At 37.1% G+C, this 18,821-nt stretch overlaps 1 protein-coding gene across 2 annotated transcripts in view; it reads right to left on the bottom strand.

Moving 5' to 3' along the window:
* The window catches only part of Mnat1 (MNAT1 component of CDK activating kinase), a 144,542-nt gene that overhangs the window by 63,943 nt on the left and 61,778 nt on the right, over positions 1-18,821 (bottom strand). For both annotated transcript variants that reach the window (XM_021179201.2, XM_029484436.1), the window contains exon 6: positions 15,017-15,142. In XM_021179201.2, coding sequence (XP_021034860.1) covers positions 15,017-15,142 — 126 coding nt within the window. The remainder of the gene's footprint in view (positions 1-15,016; positions 15,143-18,821) is intronic.

Genomic DNA, 18,821 nt, shown 5'->3' with positions numbered 1-18,821 from the left:
TCACATCACTCATTGGTCTTTTAAAAACCAGAAACTTTCCATTCTTTCCAACTTTCCTTTGCGTGTGGTTCTCCTGTGAGCCTCCACAAACACTCTCTACCTCAGCTTAGAGCATCCTCAGCGGCTCCTCCTCGGGAACTGATTATTCTCTAATAACAGGAATTACCACACTTGATAATTGATCTAGCAAAAAGTACTGCCTTGCTGTAAAAAAGATAGGAAGTAAGAACAAACGGGCAAACCTCCCATGCTGGCAGAAGTGATCTAACCTCAAAGTCAAGTTCCAACTGGCCTCTCAGTGGCTGAACACCTTAGACTCTGAGTGACGCTGAGTCAAGTGGGCATGTCCTTGCTGTGCTATTTCAATATTCGCATTAACACCAAGTATACAAACTGGAAAGTACCTGTAATGCTTTTCTGAATACATTTTTAAATAATTTACTATTAAATTATTTTGTGGTTTAAAAAAAAAGCTAAGGACATTTGTAGGAATTAAGGGTTCCCTAGCAAGTAAACTAGGGCACATTCACAAACAGCACCAAATATACTTTGTCTCCAGCTAAAGAAGAAACCCCTTTCATTAGTTTACCATTGTTATTTCAGCTTTTAGAAAAGTTTTCTCCAGCAGTTTCTATCTCTATTCTGTCTCCCTCCAGGGAATTAAAACTTTAGGAGTTTGGACCATTTGTCATTCACTAAACCAAAACAACACCTTTTCTAGAAAATGTGGGCTCTCCAAGAATAAAAGTATTAACTTTAAGTGGTTTCCCATCTGTGTGTGTGTGACAACAACTGAAGACAAAGAGACCATGAGTTTGGGAGAGAGCAAGTGGAGGTGCACAGAGGACAGGAGAGAGGAAGGAAAGGGAGGAAATGATTCAGTTATATTATAACCTCAGAAATAAAAAATAATAATAAAAATGTTAAGTATTTTATGGGCCTTACAACTTGAAAAAATTTATATAAGAAAATTATTATTCACCTGAAATATTCACAATATGAATCTATTCTATATAGAACAACATAAATATTGATACTCATAAAACAAAACAAACATATATAAAATGACTCAAACACTGGTCTGAAAAACTGGAGGGGTGTATGTGTGTGTGTGTGTGTGTGTTCTCTCATGTACGTACATGGGCGTATCTACATGTATGGCATATGTGTGGGGGCCAAAGATCAATCTGGGTGTCACTATTCAGACTCAGCCAACTTGCTTTTTGAAACAAGGGTGTCTGACTGTCCTGGAACTCAACCAATAAGGCTGTAGGAACAAATTTTCCTTCACTTGTTTTGATTCTTCACACCAAAATAGCTTTATCATCAATATATCTTCTTACCAGGAAGAAACCAAGTCTACTGTCTACTTGCCTATGGCATTCCACAGACATATGTCTCTAAAATAATGCAATATTAAAAATACAGGCTTTTGACTGGGGAAATGGTTCCATGCGTAATATGCACAGCACCAGGAAACTAACCCCAAACACTGAGAAGGGAGGGGACTGAGGAGAAGAACCCCAGGGGCTCTCTGAGCCAGCCAGTCTAGCTGAAACAAGTTAGCTTCAAGTTCAGTGACAAACTGCCTCAAAAGCTGAGGTGGAGTGCAATTAGAAGAAGACATCTGGCATCTACTGGCCTCCACATGTACAATACAGAGAGAGAGAGACAGAGAGACAGACAGAGAGAGAGAGAGAGACAGACAGAGACAGACAGAGACAGAGACAGAGAGAGACAGAGACAGAGAGAGACAGAGAGACAGACAGAGAGACAGAGAGAGAGACAGAGAGACAGACAGAGAGAGAGAGAGACAGAGAGAGACAGACAGACAGAGAGACAGAGATGGGGGAGCCTATGCAATCCCAAAGGTCATCCTGCATCTTGAAATGCATGTTCTGAACAAAGATGAACAGGGACTTTTATTAAGTCTCAGTTTTGCTTATAAGTATATTTAAGAAAGCAAATAAAATATAAAGGATTTAGCAGTGTCAAAGTGCCTACCAAATCCCCTTTATTGTCAGTGCTACATCATCATCATCATGAGGAGGAGGGTCTTTCATGCCATATTGTCATTCAATATCCAGACACACACAACCACTGCAGACTATCATCAATACATCTAATGTAACCTTTAGAGAAGGTTTTGTAGACCAGCCTGACATGGTGTTGCAGGCCATAATATTTCCAGTGCAGAGGTGAGGTGAGAGCATAGATAGTTTAAAGACAGTCAGGGTTACAAACTGCCTAGACAGCCTAGACAGCTTAGCAAAAACCTATCACCCCTCCCTTCCTTCCTCCCTCCCAAAAAAGGCAAAAGGGGGTGGGATCTGCTTATAATGACATTCAAACCATCTTCCTGTAGAAGGAACATTATTAATGGTAGATAGTGTGATCCCAGACTGACAACATATAAAGTACATTAATTATCTTTAATTTTGTCTTGGGCTCTGGGCAAAATACAGAGGGAAATCAAAGAAAACTTTGCTTTCTTTTTCTTGGGAGCATAGCTGGTACTCAGGCAAAGCTTTAAAATGCTCAAACTTTTGATTTCTTTTTTCATTGTGTCCTCTGCAGTCCCAAACTAGCACCTAATGCCTTTCTTAGGCCCTGTATGTCCCCACAACAGGATAGATCCCCCAATTCCTCCTGCCACTATGAATCCTATTATGCTCCCTGATTTTAAGCCACAACCTCAGTCTGCCACAAGAAAAACTTCCTGACTTCAGGAAGATATAAGAGGGAGAAATGGAATTGTATGGTTTTATTTGATAAACATCTAGGTTTAGTTACTTCACTATTGATATTTTAAAAAAAAACATTTATAAAATGATTTTTCTTAAGCAATATATAAAATAGTTATTTTTAAAACAGACTAAGGATTATTTACTTATTTTATGTCTTTCTTCACATTTGTGTATTTTAATTACCAACAGAAATTATCTTTATACATTTTATCCTCATAATTTCCTTTTAAAAAAGAAAAAGACTAACACAGAACACTACCATTTCTGCAGCATGGCTTAATGAAAGCAGAATCGGGCTCCCTGAGATGAGAACTTGGAAAAGTACAGAAAACCAGGACTAACTCAGGGCCTAGAAATAACAAACTCCAAGGCCTCTCAGAACTAAACAGACTAGGAAAGATTGTCTACAATCTTACTAACCTCTCAATTTTTGATTCTCTCTTTAATGATCTCTCTTCTATTTATTTGATTTATTTATTATTTATTTGATTCTCTCATCTGTCTTTGTGCATGGCTAAAGACTCACAACCTACCAGCAAAGCACTCAAGTCTACAGATGTGCCCTTCTTTGTCTCTACACAAATCTACTAAGTACATTTTCAGACCTAGCAATTGAAAGCACCAGACTACAAAACAAAACAAAACGTCCCTTCAACAGTCAGAGACAAAAATCTATGTTACACAGACAAAATTCTCCATATCTAATTAAGGCATAAAACCACAGTGTCTCAGAAAAGCAGACCTAGACTTCCTGTTTCATAAGACATGATTTTGACAGCAGAGACACGTGTCCTTGCTTTGGCATCAGTGAACACTGCCACAGAGGACAAGAGAACGAAGGCTTATGCAGCTTCTCTAACTCTAGTATTTCACTCAAGAAAACAAGGCTATTTCTAAACCCTGAGGTCATCTAAGGCGCTGACATACTTTGCATTCTTGGGGGGTTTTTTTGTTTTCAGCAATTCTAATGGATTGCCAGACTGCAGTTAGTCTCATTATGAATTTAACCAGACCATATCTTCTTAGCAGAAAATTCCACAAAATATTAAGAAGTAACAGACTTACTTTTAGAATTCCAATTATCTATAAAATGTTATTTTTATATCATCATTTTAATGACTTATAAACTCACTAATAGTTTATAAAAGATTGTGACACTGTTAGTCTATTTACAACTTAAAACAAAATGTTCTCCCTTCCCTCCACTTGCTTAAGATTCTATAACCAATTTTTTTTTTAATTTTGTACATCTTTACTTAAATCATGAATGTAACTAACTCACTTATATCAGTTAGCACTGTTAACAAAAGCATTTTCCATCATGTTACAGATCAACAGGTCATGTGGAGGCATCAATCAAACACTAGCCTTTTTTTTTTTTTAAGTCTGCTGTTATAAAGACTTCAAAAACATAAATTTCAGGTACAGACAAGAACACTGCAGAAGATCTAAATAGGTATTTTAGAATATGTACAGTTTACGTAATTTATCACCAAGTTAGCATGATATACAAATGTTAGCAGTAGTCACCATTAGGTTTGAAAAGTGCTTCAAATACAGCAATGTTAAGATTACATTCTTTCTTCTCTGAGTCCAGCTCATTTTAGACTATCTACACTCTGAAACACTTCTTCAGGCATTCAAAAGACAGGACTAACAGGTTTAATCCTCCAACACAGTAATGCCAAATAAGATATGGAAAGGATCCCATGAATAGCACACTGCAAAGTACAGTGTAAAGATGACCAAGGTTATCTGTCAGGTCCCATAGGCTTTAACTCACAGTGCCAGAATCTGAACCCACACAATGTTACTGTGAAGCCGTAAGGCCATCACAACTCTGTCTTCTGTAAATGGGGGTTCAGGTTCTACTGCTTCTACTATCAGACTAGGAAAAATGAGACTAATTATTCTCTACTACTTCCCATTCCCAACATAGATGCTCCTATGAGAAATGTACAATTCATTTCCATGTAGGACACAAGGAACTAGCTTGACAACCTTTGAGGAAAGGGTAGTGGAACTCTTCTAGAACTTGAAATAGCCAAGAAAAAGTGTGCAACATCACTTACCATTTCCAGGAACACTGAGCTTGTATCAGAAATTGTAATTACATTTGCAGCTATAATCCCTAAACTAAAATTAGTAATTTGGAATTTAAAAAAATATTTTACAAAGCCTTATCAAAGCCAATAATCTTCATTCAAAAGAGCTATGTGCAGCACAGCAATGCAGAATCTACTACCATGCATAACAGAGTTGTTCAGAAAGGGATGGTCCTGGATCAAGTCTTGGCTGATCTCTCTCATGCTTAACATGTTCGACACAAGAGACACACTGCTAAAATAAAACATAGCTAAACAAATAACATGCAGGCTTGTACTTTCACTCTGCCTTTCCCTATATCTTATACTTAGTGAACACATCAATAACAAGTGGGATGATTAATAATGCCCATATTGCATATATACATGCAAATGCACTCAACACTAGAACATGGTTTCTAGTCTTAAAACTTATTATACCAATTAATATACAAGAAATCTAGGAACACAGGCAGTTGTAAACACTTCATTACATTGACTTTTAGTAAATATATTAAGTCTCTTCCCAGTAATAACATTTATTTTTATAGCAAAAAAAACTATTAATAACAAGGAAATGTTAAATAAATAAATCATTATTTATATTAGCTGTACTACCCAATTTAAATCTATGTTTTTGATGCTCCAAATATATTATCAAAAATATGATTTAAAAGAAGAAAATTATTTACTTATGACAAAGGAAGCACCAGAAATGAAAAGTCCCAAGAGAATAATTTAATTGTGTTTCTGTTATATGAATGATTTACGGTAGAAGCTCACAATTCTCAAATGTGCAAAGTATTTCCATGTGCTTAGGACAGAACTAGCCAAAGCAAACAAGGCCGCAGAACTTTACTGTTTTATTCCCCTGCCATCTGCCACCCACCTCTTTTCTTGCCTTTGCCTGCCTATCGTTCATAGTGACGCTTACAGGAGTAAAGCAGCCAACCAGCTCCAGCTGGGAACTGGAGTTCTAGACACTGCAAAGCAGTGATACTGCCCAGTGTTTATTGACAGAAACAGCTACAGAGAATGTGCATTTCTTAACGCAGTGTTAAATACATTGATCTCATGCTAGTATTAATATTATCATTCAGTATTCATTAAAATAAAATGTGTAATCAAGATGATACAGACCAATAAGAAAAGCGAAAACTTCTGATCACTATCAACCTTATTTTTGTTTTACACCTGGTGATGACGGGCTTTATTTTTATTTGACATATATATAGAAAATGACTCCATGAGTTCAAAATACTGTATGGCATGAGAAAAGAGAATTAAACAATAGTATAAAATGCCTCACAACACGAACTGAGACAGCATGTGCTCAGACAATACCTTCACTAGCATTTCCTGTTCTCACTAGCAACAGTGCTGAAGTTGTCCCTTCTCAAAGAGCTATTACTGAATCCCAGGGCCGTGAGGCTTGAGGAAAAGGCATCAAATGAGATGAATTTAGTCTCCAAGTCTAAATGTAATAAAATATTTAAACTGCCTGCTCGTACTGAAGCCTCAAGCACATGACAGAATCACACAAGTCGAAGCAGTGATGGGGCTACAGACACACCTCATTAACATGCGCTGTTATCAGTATGCTTTGTCAAGTATTTTGCTTTTCTTAAAAATAATCTCTTAGGTTTAAAGGAGTTTGTATAAATTACTGTTATTTCTTTGTTACGTGTTTTGCAGGGTTTTCCAATGAAATCATTTTTCATTTATATGCAGTTAATAAAACCCAACTGAAAATAGATTTAAGCTATTCAGATATACCAAAGCAAGATGACGACTCACAGAAAAGGAAATGACAGATCAAACCCAATGTGACAGCTTTTCCAAACAGGAAAGTCAGTAAGTTGTCATCAGAAGGGAACTATAAAGCAAGTGGCAAGAAGACTTTTACAAAACAATGTCCCCAGTAGTTAGAGAACACACAGTCTTCTCCTTAGTAGATGGAACATTATTATATTAGGCCACAAAACAAGTCTCGGCATATCTAAGCAATGAAAACCACACCATACATCTTCCCTAATAAATTACCAAAGGAACTTCAAAAACTGCAAAGACACTGAGGCTAAGCAATGTGCTCCTGAGCACAGTGGATCAGTGAAAGAAAGAAGGGAAATTTTAAAACTTCTTGAAGTAAATGAAAAACAGATATGCAACATATAGATACCTATGGGATATAGCAAAAGGCCACACTAACAGGTAAGTTTAACATCAGAAATGCTTATTAAAAAATTGGGCTGGAGAGATGGCTCAGAGGTTAAGAGCACTGACTGCTCTTCCAAAGGTCTTGAGTTCAATTCCCAGCAACCACATAGTGGCTCACAAACATCCATAATGAGAGCTGACACCCTCTTCTGGAGTGTCTGAAGACAGTTACAGTGTACATATATATAATAAATAAATCTTTAAAAAATCTAGAAAAAAGACTCAAAAGATTTTTATTTAAAAAAACAAATAATATGGCTGGTCATGATAGCACATGCCTTCAAACCTCGCTCTCTGGAGGGAGAGGCAGGGGATCTCTGAGTTCGAGGCCAGCCTGGTCTACGGATTAAGTTCCAGAACATTTAGGGCTACACAGAGAAACCTAGTCTCTACAAAACAAAAAAACAAACACGCAACAACAACAAAATTAATAATACAAGTAAGGGACTAGAAAGGCAAAACCAAACACAAAACTGATGGCATACATGGAGTGAGAACAAATATCTTCAATCTATCCATACATAATCTAAGACAGTCAAGCCAACAGTGAAAACCAGTAGTAAATGACCTGGTTAGAAATGAGGTGATACAGACAGACATTTCTCTTGAATATACAAGTAACCACCATGTAAGTGAGAAGTGCCCCGCAGCACAAACCATCAGGCCTTTCTGGTCAAAACCACGATGAGATGCTCGACCTCAATGCCAAGTGCTGGCCACAGGCAAAGGCGGCAGCTCTCAGAAAACTGGTGTGGGTGCAAACCAGCATGGCCACTATCAAAAGCAGCAGGAAAGTTCCTCAAAACACTACAAAGAGAACTAATGGACACAGATGTTAAGTCTACTACGGGATAAATGTCTTAGGGTAAGAAGATGAGTGTGTCAGAGGTGTCTGCATACCTGTTTATTACAGGACTTTTCCCTATGGCCATGACAGCCCATCAGCCTGCATACCCACCCACAGGAAAATGGATACAAGAAAATGTGATAGATATTCACAATAGAATATCAGCTGTGCAAACACATGGGATTCAGTCTCTCAGCAGCATGAATGGAACTAGAGGATATTATGTAACTGATCCAATAGATGCAGAGGGTGGTTAGCTGAAGGGAGGGGAGGTGGAGAGAAGGGGGTTAGGAGGTTCAAGATACAGCTATAAGGGAAGAACATGGCTAATGTCCTACTGCATGCAGGTAACTCTAGCCAAGAACACAAGCACAAGTAGGATGGGCTCTGAGATGTTCCCAAGAGAAGGAAGTGATAAATATTTAAAGAATGGAAATATCACTTATTCTACTTCATCATTCTACTAAAAGAATCATATTATAACTCATAACAAGTAATACATCATTATCTATATACATGTGTATATATATATATATATACACATGTGTATATATATATATATATATATATATATATATATATATGCACCTCATGTTATTTATATATGGGCATGTAAAGAATGCATATATATATATGCATGTATAAAACAAAATTAATACTAATGCCAAAGAAGTGTGCAAAGAGATTGTAAATATCATTAAACTGGAGTAAATTCCAAAACCATATTGAGATGCCACTAATAGCTATTTAACCCAGCTAAAATACATTTTAAACTTACAAGCCTGAGTGCTAGCAAGGTTGCAAGGTTAACAGAATTCACAGGGCGGAAACCAACTGGGAACAGTAACTACTGCCTTAACTGGGATGCACATCTACTAAGGGAGCTCAGGGTTCTGTCCCGTTTCATCCCCCACCTGCCCATTTTCTGTCCCTTCACCATCATGTCTCATAAGCCAAATCTCAACAGCACTTCTTAGTAAGGACTGCTTTCTTTAAACGACTAGGATGTATTAATATCACCTGTATTTGTATATATAAAACTGATTATGAATATGTAACACTATTTAAGTACTACATTCTTATAATGTCATAAAACTAAGTGACAGTAAGACGCTTCTACCCCCAAGACCCTTATAATCTAGTAACTAGCATAAATTTCAACACACAAAGTAAGCAAGTTTAAGAATCCATAAAGGGTAACTGGGTGTGAGATGAGAAATGAAGAGATTTATGAAAGAAAAAAGAAAACTATGCGTATATTTGCGGATGAAACCTGGTGTTTGGGGGTCAGTAAGCAGAGGCTTCTGTAAGTGAACGTGCTATGCCGCCAACCCTGATAACCTGAGGCCACTCACTCCTCAAAACTCACAGGGGAGAGAGAGAGAAGCAACTTCTGCAAGCTGTCTTCTGTCCCCATAGGAAAGCTCTCTGTGGCACACGTAGAACATCAAGGCACTATAAAAACGGAAACAAGACTTTTCTCTACAACTATGCCAAAAATGATTAAAAACTAACTTAAAGTAAGAGACACATTCCACCAGAGAGGAAAGGGGAGGAAGAGAGGGAGGGATAGAAGGAGGGAGGCACAGAGATCTGTACAGACCATTCTCAACCCCAAAATGATCACATAAACAGTGGGCATCTCTACTAGCAAACAATGGTGAGAATTTAGGAATGGTGCTCTCAGGGAGTCCGACCTTTAGTACTTGGTATCTACGACAGTCTTCAATACTGCTGGCCCAAAGCCAGGGTGTGATACCTATCTGTTATCTTGCCTTAATGGCCACACGCTACAGTGAAACTGGTTAAGGCACTCCATGATGACCTGAGATTGAAGCTTCTTCACCTCTCCTAAGAAGGTGTGCTGCTGAGCCAGTGGTGGCTCTATCTCCTAATCTCACCAAGGAAACACAGATAGACATACAAAGGCCTTCCTCCGGTTGCATTTATTACATGTGTTAATTAGTGATTGTTCTTCTAAGATTTTTAAAGCTGACCTTAACAAATATAGCTGTACCTTGTTATCTGTGGGGCATTGATTTTACCAAAATCCAAGGACATTCAAGGCCCTTAAAATAAAATGGCGCATCTTCCCAGTGAATGGTGGTGAAGCTAGACTCATGGCTACTGCATGATACTGACAGACAAGTGCTCAGCCATAAATAAGTAAGGCACTTACAGAATCCCCTCAAGACTCAGTAGACACAGCAGAAGAGGAGGCAAGAAGAATGGAAGCTGAAAAATAGCAAGAACGGCTGTGAAATATCATCTTCTGCTTAGAGGTCTCAATGACACCAAATATGGCTAATTCTTCCTAAACCGCAGTTAGTGTTTTCACAAGCATTTAAGAATATCCCAAGCATAAAGACAAAGAAGCTTCAAAGTATTTTTGTATCTTTGGGCTCCATTAATATTAACATAATGTATAACATTCATTCACTCACGTAGAACATTTCATTACACCCTGTCATATTCTTACTGTTAGCATTGCAAAGTTTATACGTCAAACATAGAAATAACATAGAAATAACCGTTTAAAGAGTTTAACAGTATAATATAATGACATGTGGGTAAGAAAAAGATACTTTGGATAGGACCATCAAAAATTCAGTGTGGCTGGGTGCAGTGGCTCACTCCTGAAATCAAAACTCTTAGGGGGTGGAGACCAAATTTGGTTTAAGATCATCTCCCATTAAATCAAGAGCTCAAAGTCAGCTTGAGCTACTTAAGATGATGTCTCAAAAAGTGAAGATGGGAAGAAAGTTCCCCTGAACTGACTCTAATGAGCAAGCATGGCAGGGGAGGCACTCTGTTGACAGAGCTTTTGTTTGTAAACCAGCTACTTCTTACAGAGGCTCTAGTGTTTCTCTGTTTCCTCTGCTGGGATTTTTCCATGGCTAACTCACTTTCATCATAAACTTATTATTATAACTGTCACTTTCTCAGATATTAGAAGACTGGATGACTAACATTCTGCATTTTCTTTTCTAGGTAAACTGGACAGACAACAAAATATTCAGCAAGAAAAAGTTATCAACTTTTTCAGTGTTGCTTATTTGTCATCATCCTTCATTTGGGGAACCACCTAAAAGGTTTATAAAGTAGACCATAAGGTGCTCAGACTAGAGATCCACTGACAGCAAGGAGCCTAGAATGGCTGAGATGAAGAACAGGTCGGGGGTGGGGGGAGGTCTGGATAAATTCTGAATCAGAAACAAACTATCATTGAGATACTCAGGTTGCTATAGGTAGCAGGTGAGAAAAAAAATGAACTTGCAAGAAAGTTAAGATGAGCTCTGTGTCGTCTACTTAGACTGTCATCTCTAATTATATGCACCATGAAAGAAAGATAACTGGAAATAGTAGCAACAGACACATAATTCCTAAAACTAAGGTAGTGTTTTATCACATGCAAAGGTAAGAACAAGCAGTCTACATGTTTTAAAGTTAAGAGTACTGTCTCCAATGAGAAGCATACATGGTAACCTTTTTTGGCCATTTGTGCTTGCATTCCCATAATGCTCTACTTTCAACAGGGGATGGAAATATTTCTGGGTATGTGGCTGCTTTGTATCACCCAGAAAATGACTGAACTAATCTTTCAGCTTCTGCCACCTCTGTATAGCATGCCCTCAAGAACAGCTTTTAAATACTTACTCATGAGCATATAATGACATATAAATGTCAACCAAAAAGCTGCAAATCCCATCCGCTTAAGCTTTTTTTTTTTGGAGGGGGGGGGGCGCAGCACATGGAAGAGTGGATTCTTAATTGCCAAGTTCTTACACACTTCATTAGAGAGGACTGATTAATACAATATAAAATGCACGTTGCTATAAGTGATTGAATACTGTCTTTAGAATTCACATCAGAGAAGTAACTCCAATAACTAGTCTACATATTTATTTTTATTCCATCTTTGAGGTAACATCTCATGTAACCCAGGTTGGCTTCAAACTCACTAAGGAGTCAAGGATGACCTTGAGTTTCCAATCCTTCCTCCTTGACTCCCTAAGTGTTGAAATTGCCTGTGTGCAGTACTAAGCTCCATTATTGGTGCTTGAGACTTGTGCTTATTAGCACGTACTATATCCTCTCAGCTAGCCCTGTTTTACACAATTCTATTACTGCTTCTTTTATGGATCCTTGACATTACATTAGATATTTAGTTTGGGTGTAGGTGTGGATTGTAGAGGGTTTGACCTGATGCTGACTGTACTCTAATGTTATTACTGGTCCCTCAAGACCTGTTTGCCCCAGAGACAGAGTCCACACATAGACCCAAGTGACACTACGTGGACCTTGCCCCCAAATTATTTCTGACTGGTGAATAAAGATGCTAACAGCCAATAGATGGGTAGAAGAGACACAGATGGGGTTTAGGGTTCTTGGGCTTCGGGGTTAGAGGAGAACTACGAGAGGGAGAAGCCGCCATGGGTTAGGTGAGTCATAAAATGTAGCCCTGAGGCTGGCCAATTGGAGTTAAGGGCAGCCCAGATGAAACATAGGAAGCAATAACTCGGGGTCACTGATAGGAAAGTATATTCTAATGCATAGTGAGTAGATATCTGCCCACCTCTTGTGATGTTTGAGGCTTATTATAAATAATTAAAGTTGTGTGTCCTTTATCTGGGAACTGAATGATCAAAGCAGGATAGAAACCCTGGATTGAGATTAAAAATTTCTACAACAGTGAACACATAATATACATATAGAAGACAATCTCTGGCATCATTCCTCAAGGACCTCCCAGTTTGACATTTTAAGATAGGGGTCTCTCATTGGCCTGTGCATTACTAACAGGGCTATGCTGGCTGTTTAGCCAGGCCAAAGAATTCGCTTGTTTCTGCCAAACAGCACTGGGATCCCAAGCACACACCACCATGCCTAAGTCCTGAGGGCTGAGCTCACGACCTCATGCTTGCATGACATGTACTTTGCCAATTGAACCATCACTCCAATATGCTACTTTAGATATTTTTAAAAAGCAATATAAACTAGCTTAAGGGTGAAAAAAATATTCATTTACCACAATGTCAAAGTGACAAACATTTATAGTCTATATAGGTCACTAAAAGTTTTAAAGATTTTTCTTTAAGATAAACTCTGGTACAATTCTGATCAACTATCTATTCACCTGCTCTCTATTCTAGTAGCCACACAAGAGTTAGGAAATGCTTATTAGGTGATATTTATAGATGAAATAAGGAAGGAAGATAAGCTGACAGTTTAAACATGATGACTGAAGGCCTTAATATAAAAACACGTTCATGGGTAATTAATACTGGGACAGTGATGGTGCAAGAAAATAATTACAAAGAACTAAGACAAGAAATTCAATTTGCTAAAATCTTATAATTAGACACTAAAACCAATTCACAACAAGCTATGGATCTGTACGTCTTAATTGGTGGAGGGCTCTATTTTAAAGTGAAACATTTTAAGAAAAAAAGGTAAAAATATAAAAATTCTACATAACAAATACATTAATAAATACTAGATATATATAGAATATATATTTCATATATATACTATATTATGAAAACAAAATATTACAGAATTCAGAAGAATGCTAATTTGTTTCATACTTAGAGAATACTATATAAATGTGAAGGAGCAGTTAAGGAACACATTATTTAATCCTCAGAACAATCTTAAAAAGAAGCCAATGACTTTATAGATGAGAAGAATAAAAATAGACAAATTGGTCAAGATCATACATCAATAAAGTTAGAAGCAACATTTAAATGCAAGTCTAATTCCAAGCAGGCAGTAATGGAGTAAACTCGATTAGTCATCTGTATAACCAGCTACACTATCACTGATAGTAATTACCTCATTCACTGAGAGCCTCCCCTCAGCCAGCTGTGATGTTGGCCATTTCTTCCCATTACCTTCTTAACATCCTTGGTAATATGAAACAACACTTATTGTCACTGCCATGTTACAGATGAGGAGACAAACTTGGCTTTACAGTCCAAATCTTTAAATACAATTTCACCATGTGTAATACTGCTGGAACTTTTAAAATACACTTAATCATCTGAAAACCATATAATTTTATTACAGCTATATCTCAAGACTCTAGATGTGAAACATATAAAAGTTATTATAACAATGTGAACAAGTCACAGGCCAGTGGCATGATTCAGTGGCTTACTGCTAAGCTTGTTGATTGACACTTGATCCCCAGAACCTACATGACTCCTACAAGTTGTCCTTTGACCTTCACAATGCACCCTAACAGTCACAGACAGAAACAGACACAGACACACAGACACACACACAGTGAATACACTGATTTAGAAAGCTATAAAAAATAAAACTAATAATTCATATACAACTACAGCAAAAAACTTCATAAACATATCCTTACTTTTGAATTGCTCTAAATGTTTTTTTTTAATATTTATTTATTTATTTATTATATGTAAGTACACTGTAGCTGTCTTCAGACACACCAGAAAAGGGTGTCAGATCTCATTACAGATGGTTGTGAGCCACCATGTGGTTGCTGGGAATTGAACTCAGGACCTTCGGAAGAGCAGTCAGTGCTCTTCTTAACCGCTGAGCCATCTCTCCAGCCCCGCTTTAAATGTTTTAATTCACCCTTAAAGAGTATGGAAATTAAAAAAGCTTTAAAAATATTTTTGAAACATATTTGTATAGAAAAAAACTGTCAGGAGAAAAGTAGAAATTAATCCACTGCTCCACTTTACACCAGTAGATAAATTGTTCCCTAAATATATATGTGTGTGTGTGCTTTTCTTTGAAGAAGTGTTCAATACGACTACAAGTTTATAAATCAGGGAAAACAGACCTTGGATGTAGCTCAGAGAAACAGCACTTGCCTAGCACGCACAAGACCCTACATCTCATCTCCAGTAGCACACCGCCGCCCCATACTAATCCTTATCGTTCTAACACAGTTTTGCGTCATTTGAGAAGTACTGCTTTCCACTCTCTTTACACTACATGTGTCCATATTTCCAGACATCTAACCCAGAACATACCTGTCCTTAAATATCTAAACCATTCACTTTAGTGTAGAAAGTTCTACAGAATTGAAAAGCATAGTCCTGAAAACTATCTTTCAAATAAATAATTAAAACAAGGCTTCCCATTTTAATTCCTGTGGAAAACGTCACTGGCTTCATGGATCTGGGCTTCTCGAGCTGCATTTCCAGCTGGGTCGATCTGTCTTTATGCTGCGCCAGGAGCAGAGCAACAGGGAGGTCGGAGCTCTCCTGCAAGAAAGGTCAATATGAAACTTAAGACAGAATAAAAAGCAACAACGCTTTCAAAGTAGGCCTCTTCTATAAGCATTTGATGTAAACCTAAATATTCACTTTATATAGAACACGTTACAAAAGAATATTAACATTCTGTAATAAAAAAAAAGACTGCTGTAGACTTATAAATCAAAATAACCTGCAAACAAGTATTTTATAAAATCTACATTAAAGAGACTATAATAGGGTCCTATTTCATCTAGCCAGCAACCCACTTATTAAAGAAAGAAAGCTAATCACAAAAAGAACAGGAGAGAGGGCTCTAAGTTAGACCAGAGCTTTATCTGAGGCACATTCTTTTCACCCATTTGAAATGGTTCCCATTAGATTTCACCTGAGGCTGTTGGCAAATAATCCTCGTTCTGTTTTGCACAATGGAACTATTTTAAGTTCTGCCACATGTGTACTTGTTTATTTTATCCTTCATTTTAAATGTTTAAATCAAATTTTAATCAAGTAACAAAATGATAAATATTTAATATCATACATCAACAGGACCACTGTTTATACAAATCCGTAAATGCCAATATTTTGAGCAGCAAATTGCTTATCCTAATATGATCCTAACATGGAAACTGTTATTTATCCTGTTGAGCAATTACATGCTTGAGATGCTGGTAAAGCTAAGGTCTAAACTAAATGATACCTAGATTTCTACCTCTCTGAGCTGTCAGTTAAAGAAGAACCCAGAAACCCATGCAGAGAAAGAGTACAAGAGTATATATTCTGTATGTAGAAACAAAGACAAAAAATAACCAAAACAGAAGAAAACCCTCCACTCTTCTACTTCGTACACTAAAGTAGCATGGGCAATTTATTGAGGTCATCTAAAAATAAAAAGAGAAAGGGACGCAGCTCAGTGATGCAGTGCTGTGCCTAGCATATCTGAAACTCTAGGTTCACTCCACGGGGCCAAAAAGCAGGGTATTGAGCATTAAAAATAGCTGTCACCCAGAATTTAATCCTCAAGAAACTCCTTCATTAACATCTCATAATATAAAGCAAGCATTACCACGGGTTCTCATTTTTCTTCCAACTTTAACCCATTAATAAATTTAGGCACAAATGTGGCTGATTAATACAAGTAAAGTAACTGTTCTGAAGTTCCAGCATAGAAGCAGTAACAAACAACTCAATCTAACAGAACCGTGTGACCATAGAGATGCACATCAAGGCTAGTTTTTTTAAATTGCCTTTCTTTATTCCTCTGTGTGTGTGTGCATGTGCGTGTGTGTGTCACACACATATTATAGAGCATGTGCAAAGGTCAAAGTAGCCGTGCAGGAACTGATTCTTTCCTTCCACAAGAACATTAGAGTTTTATAACATAGAAGGGCATGGAAATACAAGCTGGTATAACAGGAAAAAAATAGAGGTCTAGGACAGCCTTGGCTACATGGTGAGTTCAAGGCCAACCTGGACTACATGAGATACTGTCTTAGAAAACAAACCCAAAATTACTTTATAACAAAATTATTTTTGCAAAAGCAGTTTCACAAAAATGAAAATATATAAGGACTCAATTTTATTCATAAAATAAATCCTAATCCTAAACCTGGGTTTAGCAAGAATAAAGGTGAATAAAAACAACGCAAGACTATAGTCTTCAGTGCCTTCCTTTCATATCTCATAACAAAGCACTTGCACTGCATTGCTGTGCGTTTCTGCAACAAGTTTGAATCTCCATTAGGCATTTGTAATCAACTGTAACATTAAAGAAGACTTTAAATGGGCTATAGCCAAAAGTATCTTTTAAATATATCTTTCTATGTGCACAAAGTAAAAAAATAAAGAATATTCTTGACTAAAAAGTTAAACCATTGGGTTAGGAAGATAGGGTTAGAGTGCTTGCCCAAAGGCCCGGGTACCTGAGTTTGATCCCCCAGAACACATATAAAACAGTAACAAACCAACTCCACAAACACACCCTATATATATACGTGTGTGTGTGTGTGTATATACACACATATATACATACATATATAATGTAGTAAAGTCATACCAAGGGCTGACGAGATGGTAACTCAGTGGTTACAAGCACTCGCTGTTCATCCAGAGGGCCTAACTTTTAGAAGTAAGCATTTCTCATTTAAAAGTGTGAGCACATAACGAGTGACATACCTGCCTAGCCTAAGGACCTCTGCTTGGTTCCTAGCACCCACTCCAGGCTGCTCACAACTGCCTATAAGGCCAGTTCCAAGGAACCCAAAGCCCTCCTCTGGCTTTTGAGAGAACCTGAACTCCTATGCACATACCCAGAAACAGATAGGCACACATACACATAAATAATAAATCATTTTTTAAAGTTAAATAACTAGCTTCTAAGTTATAATATTTGAGATGAATGCAAATACTTACACATAACTGATATTTATTCTAAAAAGCAAAACCGTATATATAAAAGTAAGACGACAGGGCTGGAGATATGACTCCGCAGTTGGGTTGCTTGCTGCTCTTCCAAGGAACTCAGCACTTACATTAGGCAGCTAACCCTTTCATATGAAGACACACACACACACACACACAGTTTTTAGAAAACATATTAAAGCAACACAATGTGTTCCCTTTAAATAAGTTGCTAACCAAAACCAGTTTAGTATAATCTTAGTATCTCATTCACATTAAAAGAACAGAATGTTTAAATGTCTTGATAGCTGAAATTTTGTAAAAATTAAGGATTCTAAGTATCAAACTTTAATATCAAGCCACAGAATTTACTTTAAATCTTCTATTTCTGCACTCTAAATGCTGGAGCCTGGAGGCCTTTATGAGTGTTAAAAAAGAACTAAGCATGGGTTGTGGTGACAAGCATGTCTCTAGAGCAGAACAAGCCTGCAAAGCAAGCTCTGGGGAATCGAGCATGCAGGTCCAGTTTTGAGGTTACTTCTGTGTTCTGAGGCTCACACTTCACTGTGGAAGGCTGCATAGACCATATAATTGCCTAGAGGCACACTATTTAATATTTAAAGAAAATTTTAATAAGACTGCCTGTAATACTCATTAAAAGCTTTAAAATGACCATTTTTAAAGATTATTTTAACTGACTTTAAGCAAGCCATCTGGCAAACAATATTCCTAATAAGAATCAGCTACTGCATTTGACAACAGCATTAACTCATAAAATTTAAGACATAAATGGAACAGAATTTTCAAACAGGAATATAAAAAGATTTAATAACACAGAACCTAATTAAAAATCTTTTTCCAAACTATTAAAAAAATGAATTTACAGTTAAGATTAAAATAAATGGACTTTTAGCCAACATTATGGCAAATGCAAAGCCATAAACATTCAGACCGTAACATTAAACCCTGTCACATACAGTATAATGTGCTTCCAGTGCTTTTCTGAAGGTTAAAAAGTGACTTTGGGCATAAAGACCAAACTCAGAAAAACAAAGAAAGAAAAGAATTCCAGTAAGTCATCCTTGCATTAAGTGTCGTTCAGGGAATACTTCAAACACTGACCCTTTTAGACATACTTACAGATGCCAATGCTAGCTTCCCTTTTTATAAAAGTCTAACATGAAAACACATAGAAAAATAGTTTCACTTCATTAATACAGACCAATCAAAATAAAATAAATTTAATGAATTTAGTTTGTCAAGGATTGAAAGTAACAAAAAAAAAATT

The sequence above is a fragment of the Mus caroli genome, chromosome 12 (genome assembly GCF_900094665.2).
Source record: "Mus caroli chromosome 12, CAROLI_EIJ_v1.1, whole genome shotgun sequence".
NCBI classification, from domain to species: Eukaryota; Metazoa; Chordata; class Mammalia; order Rodentia; family Muridae; genus Mus; species Mus caroli.
This window is presented reverse-complemented; position numbering and strand designations above follow the sequence as displayed.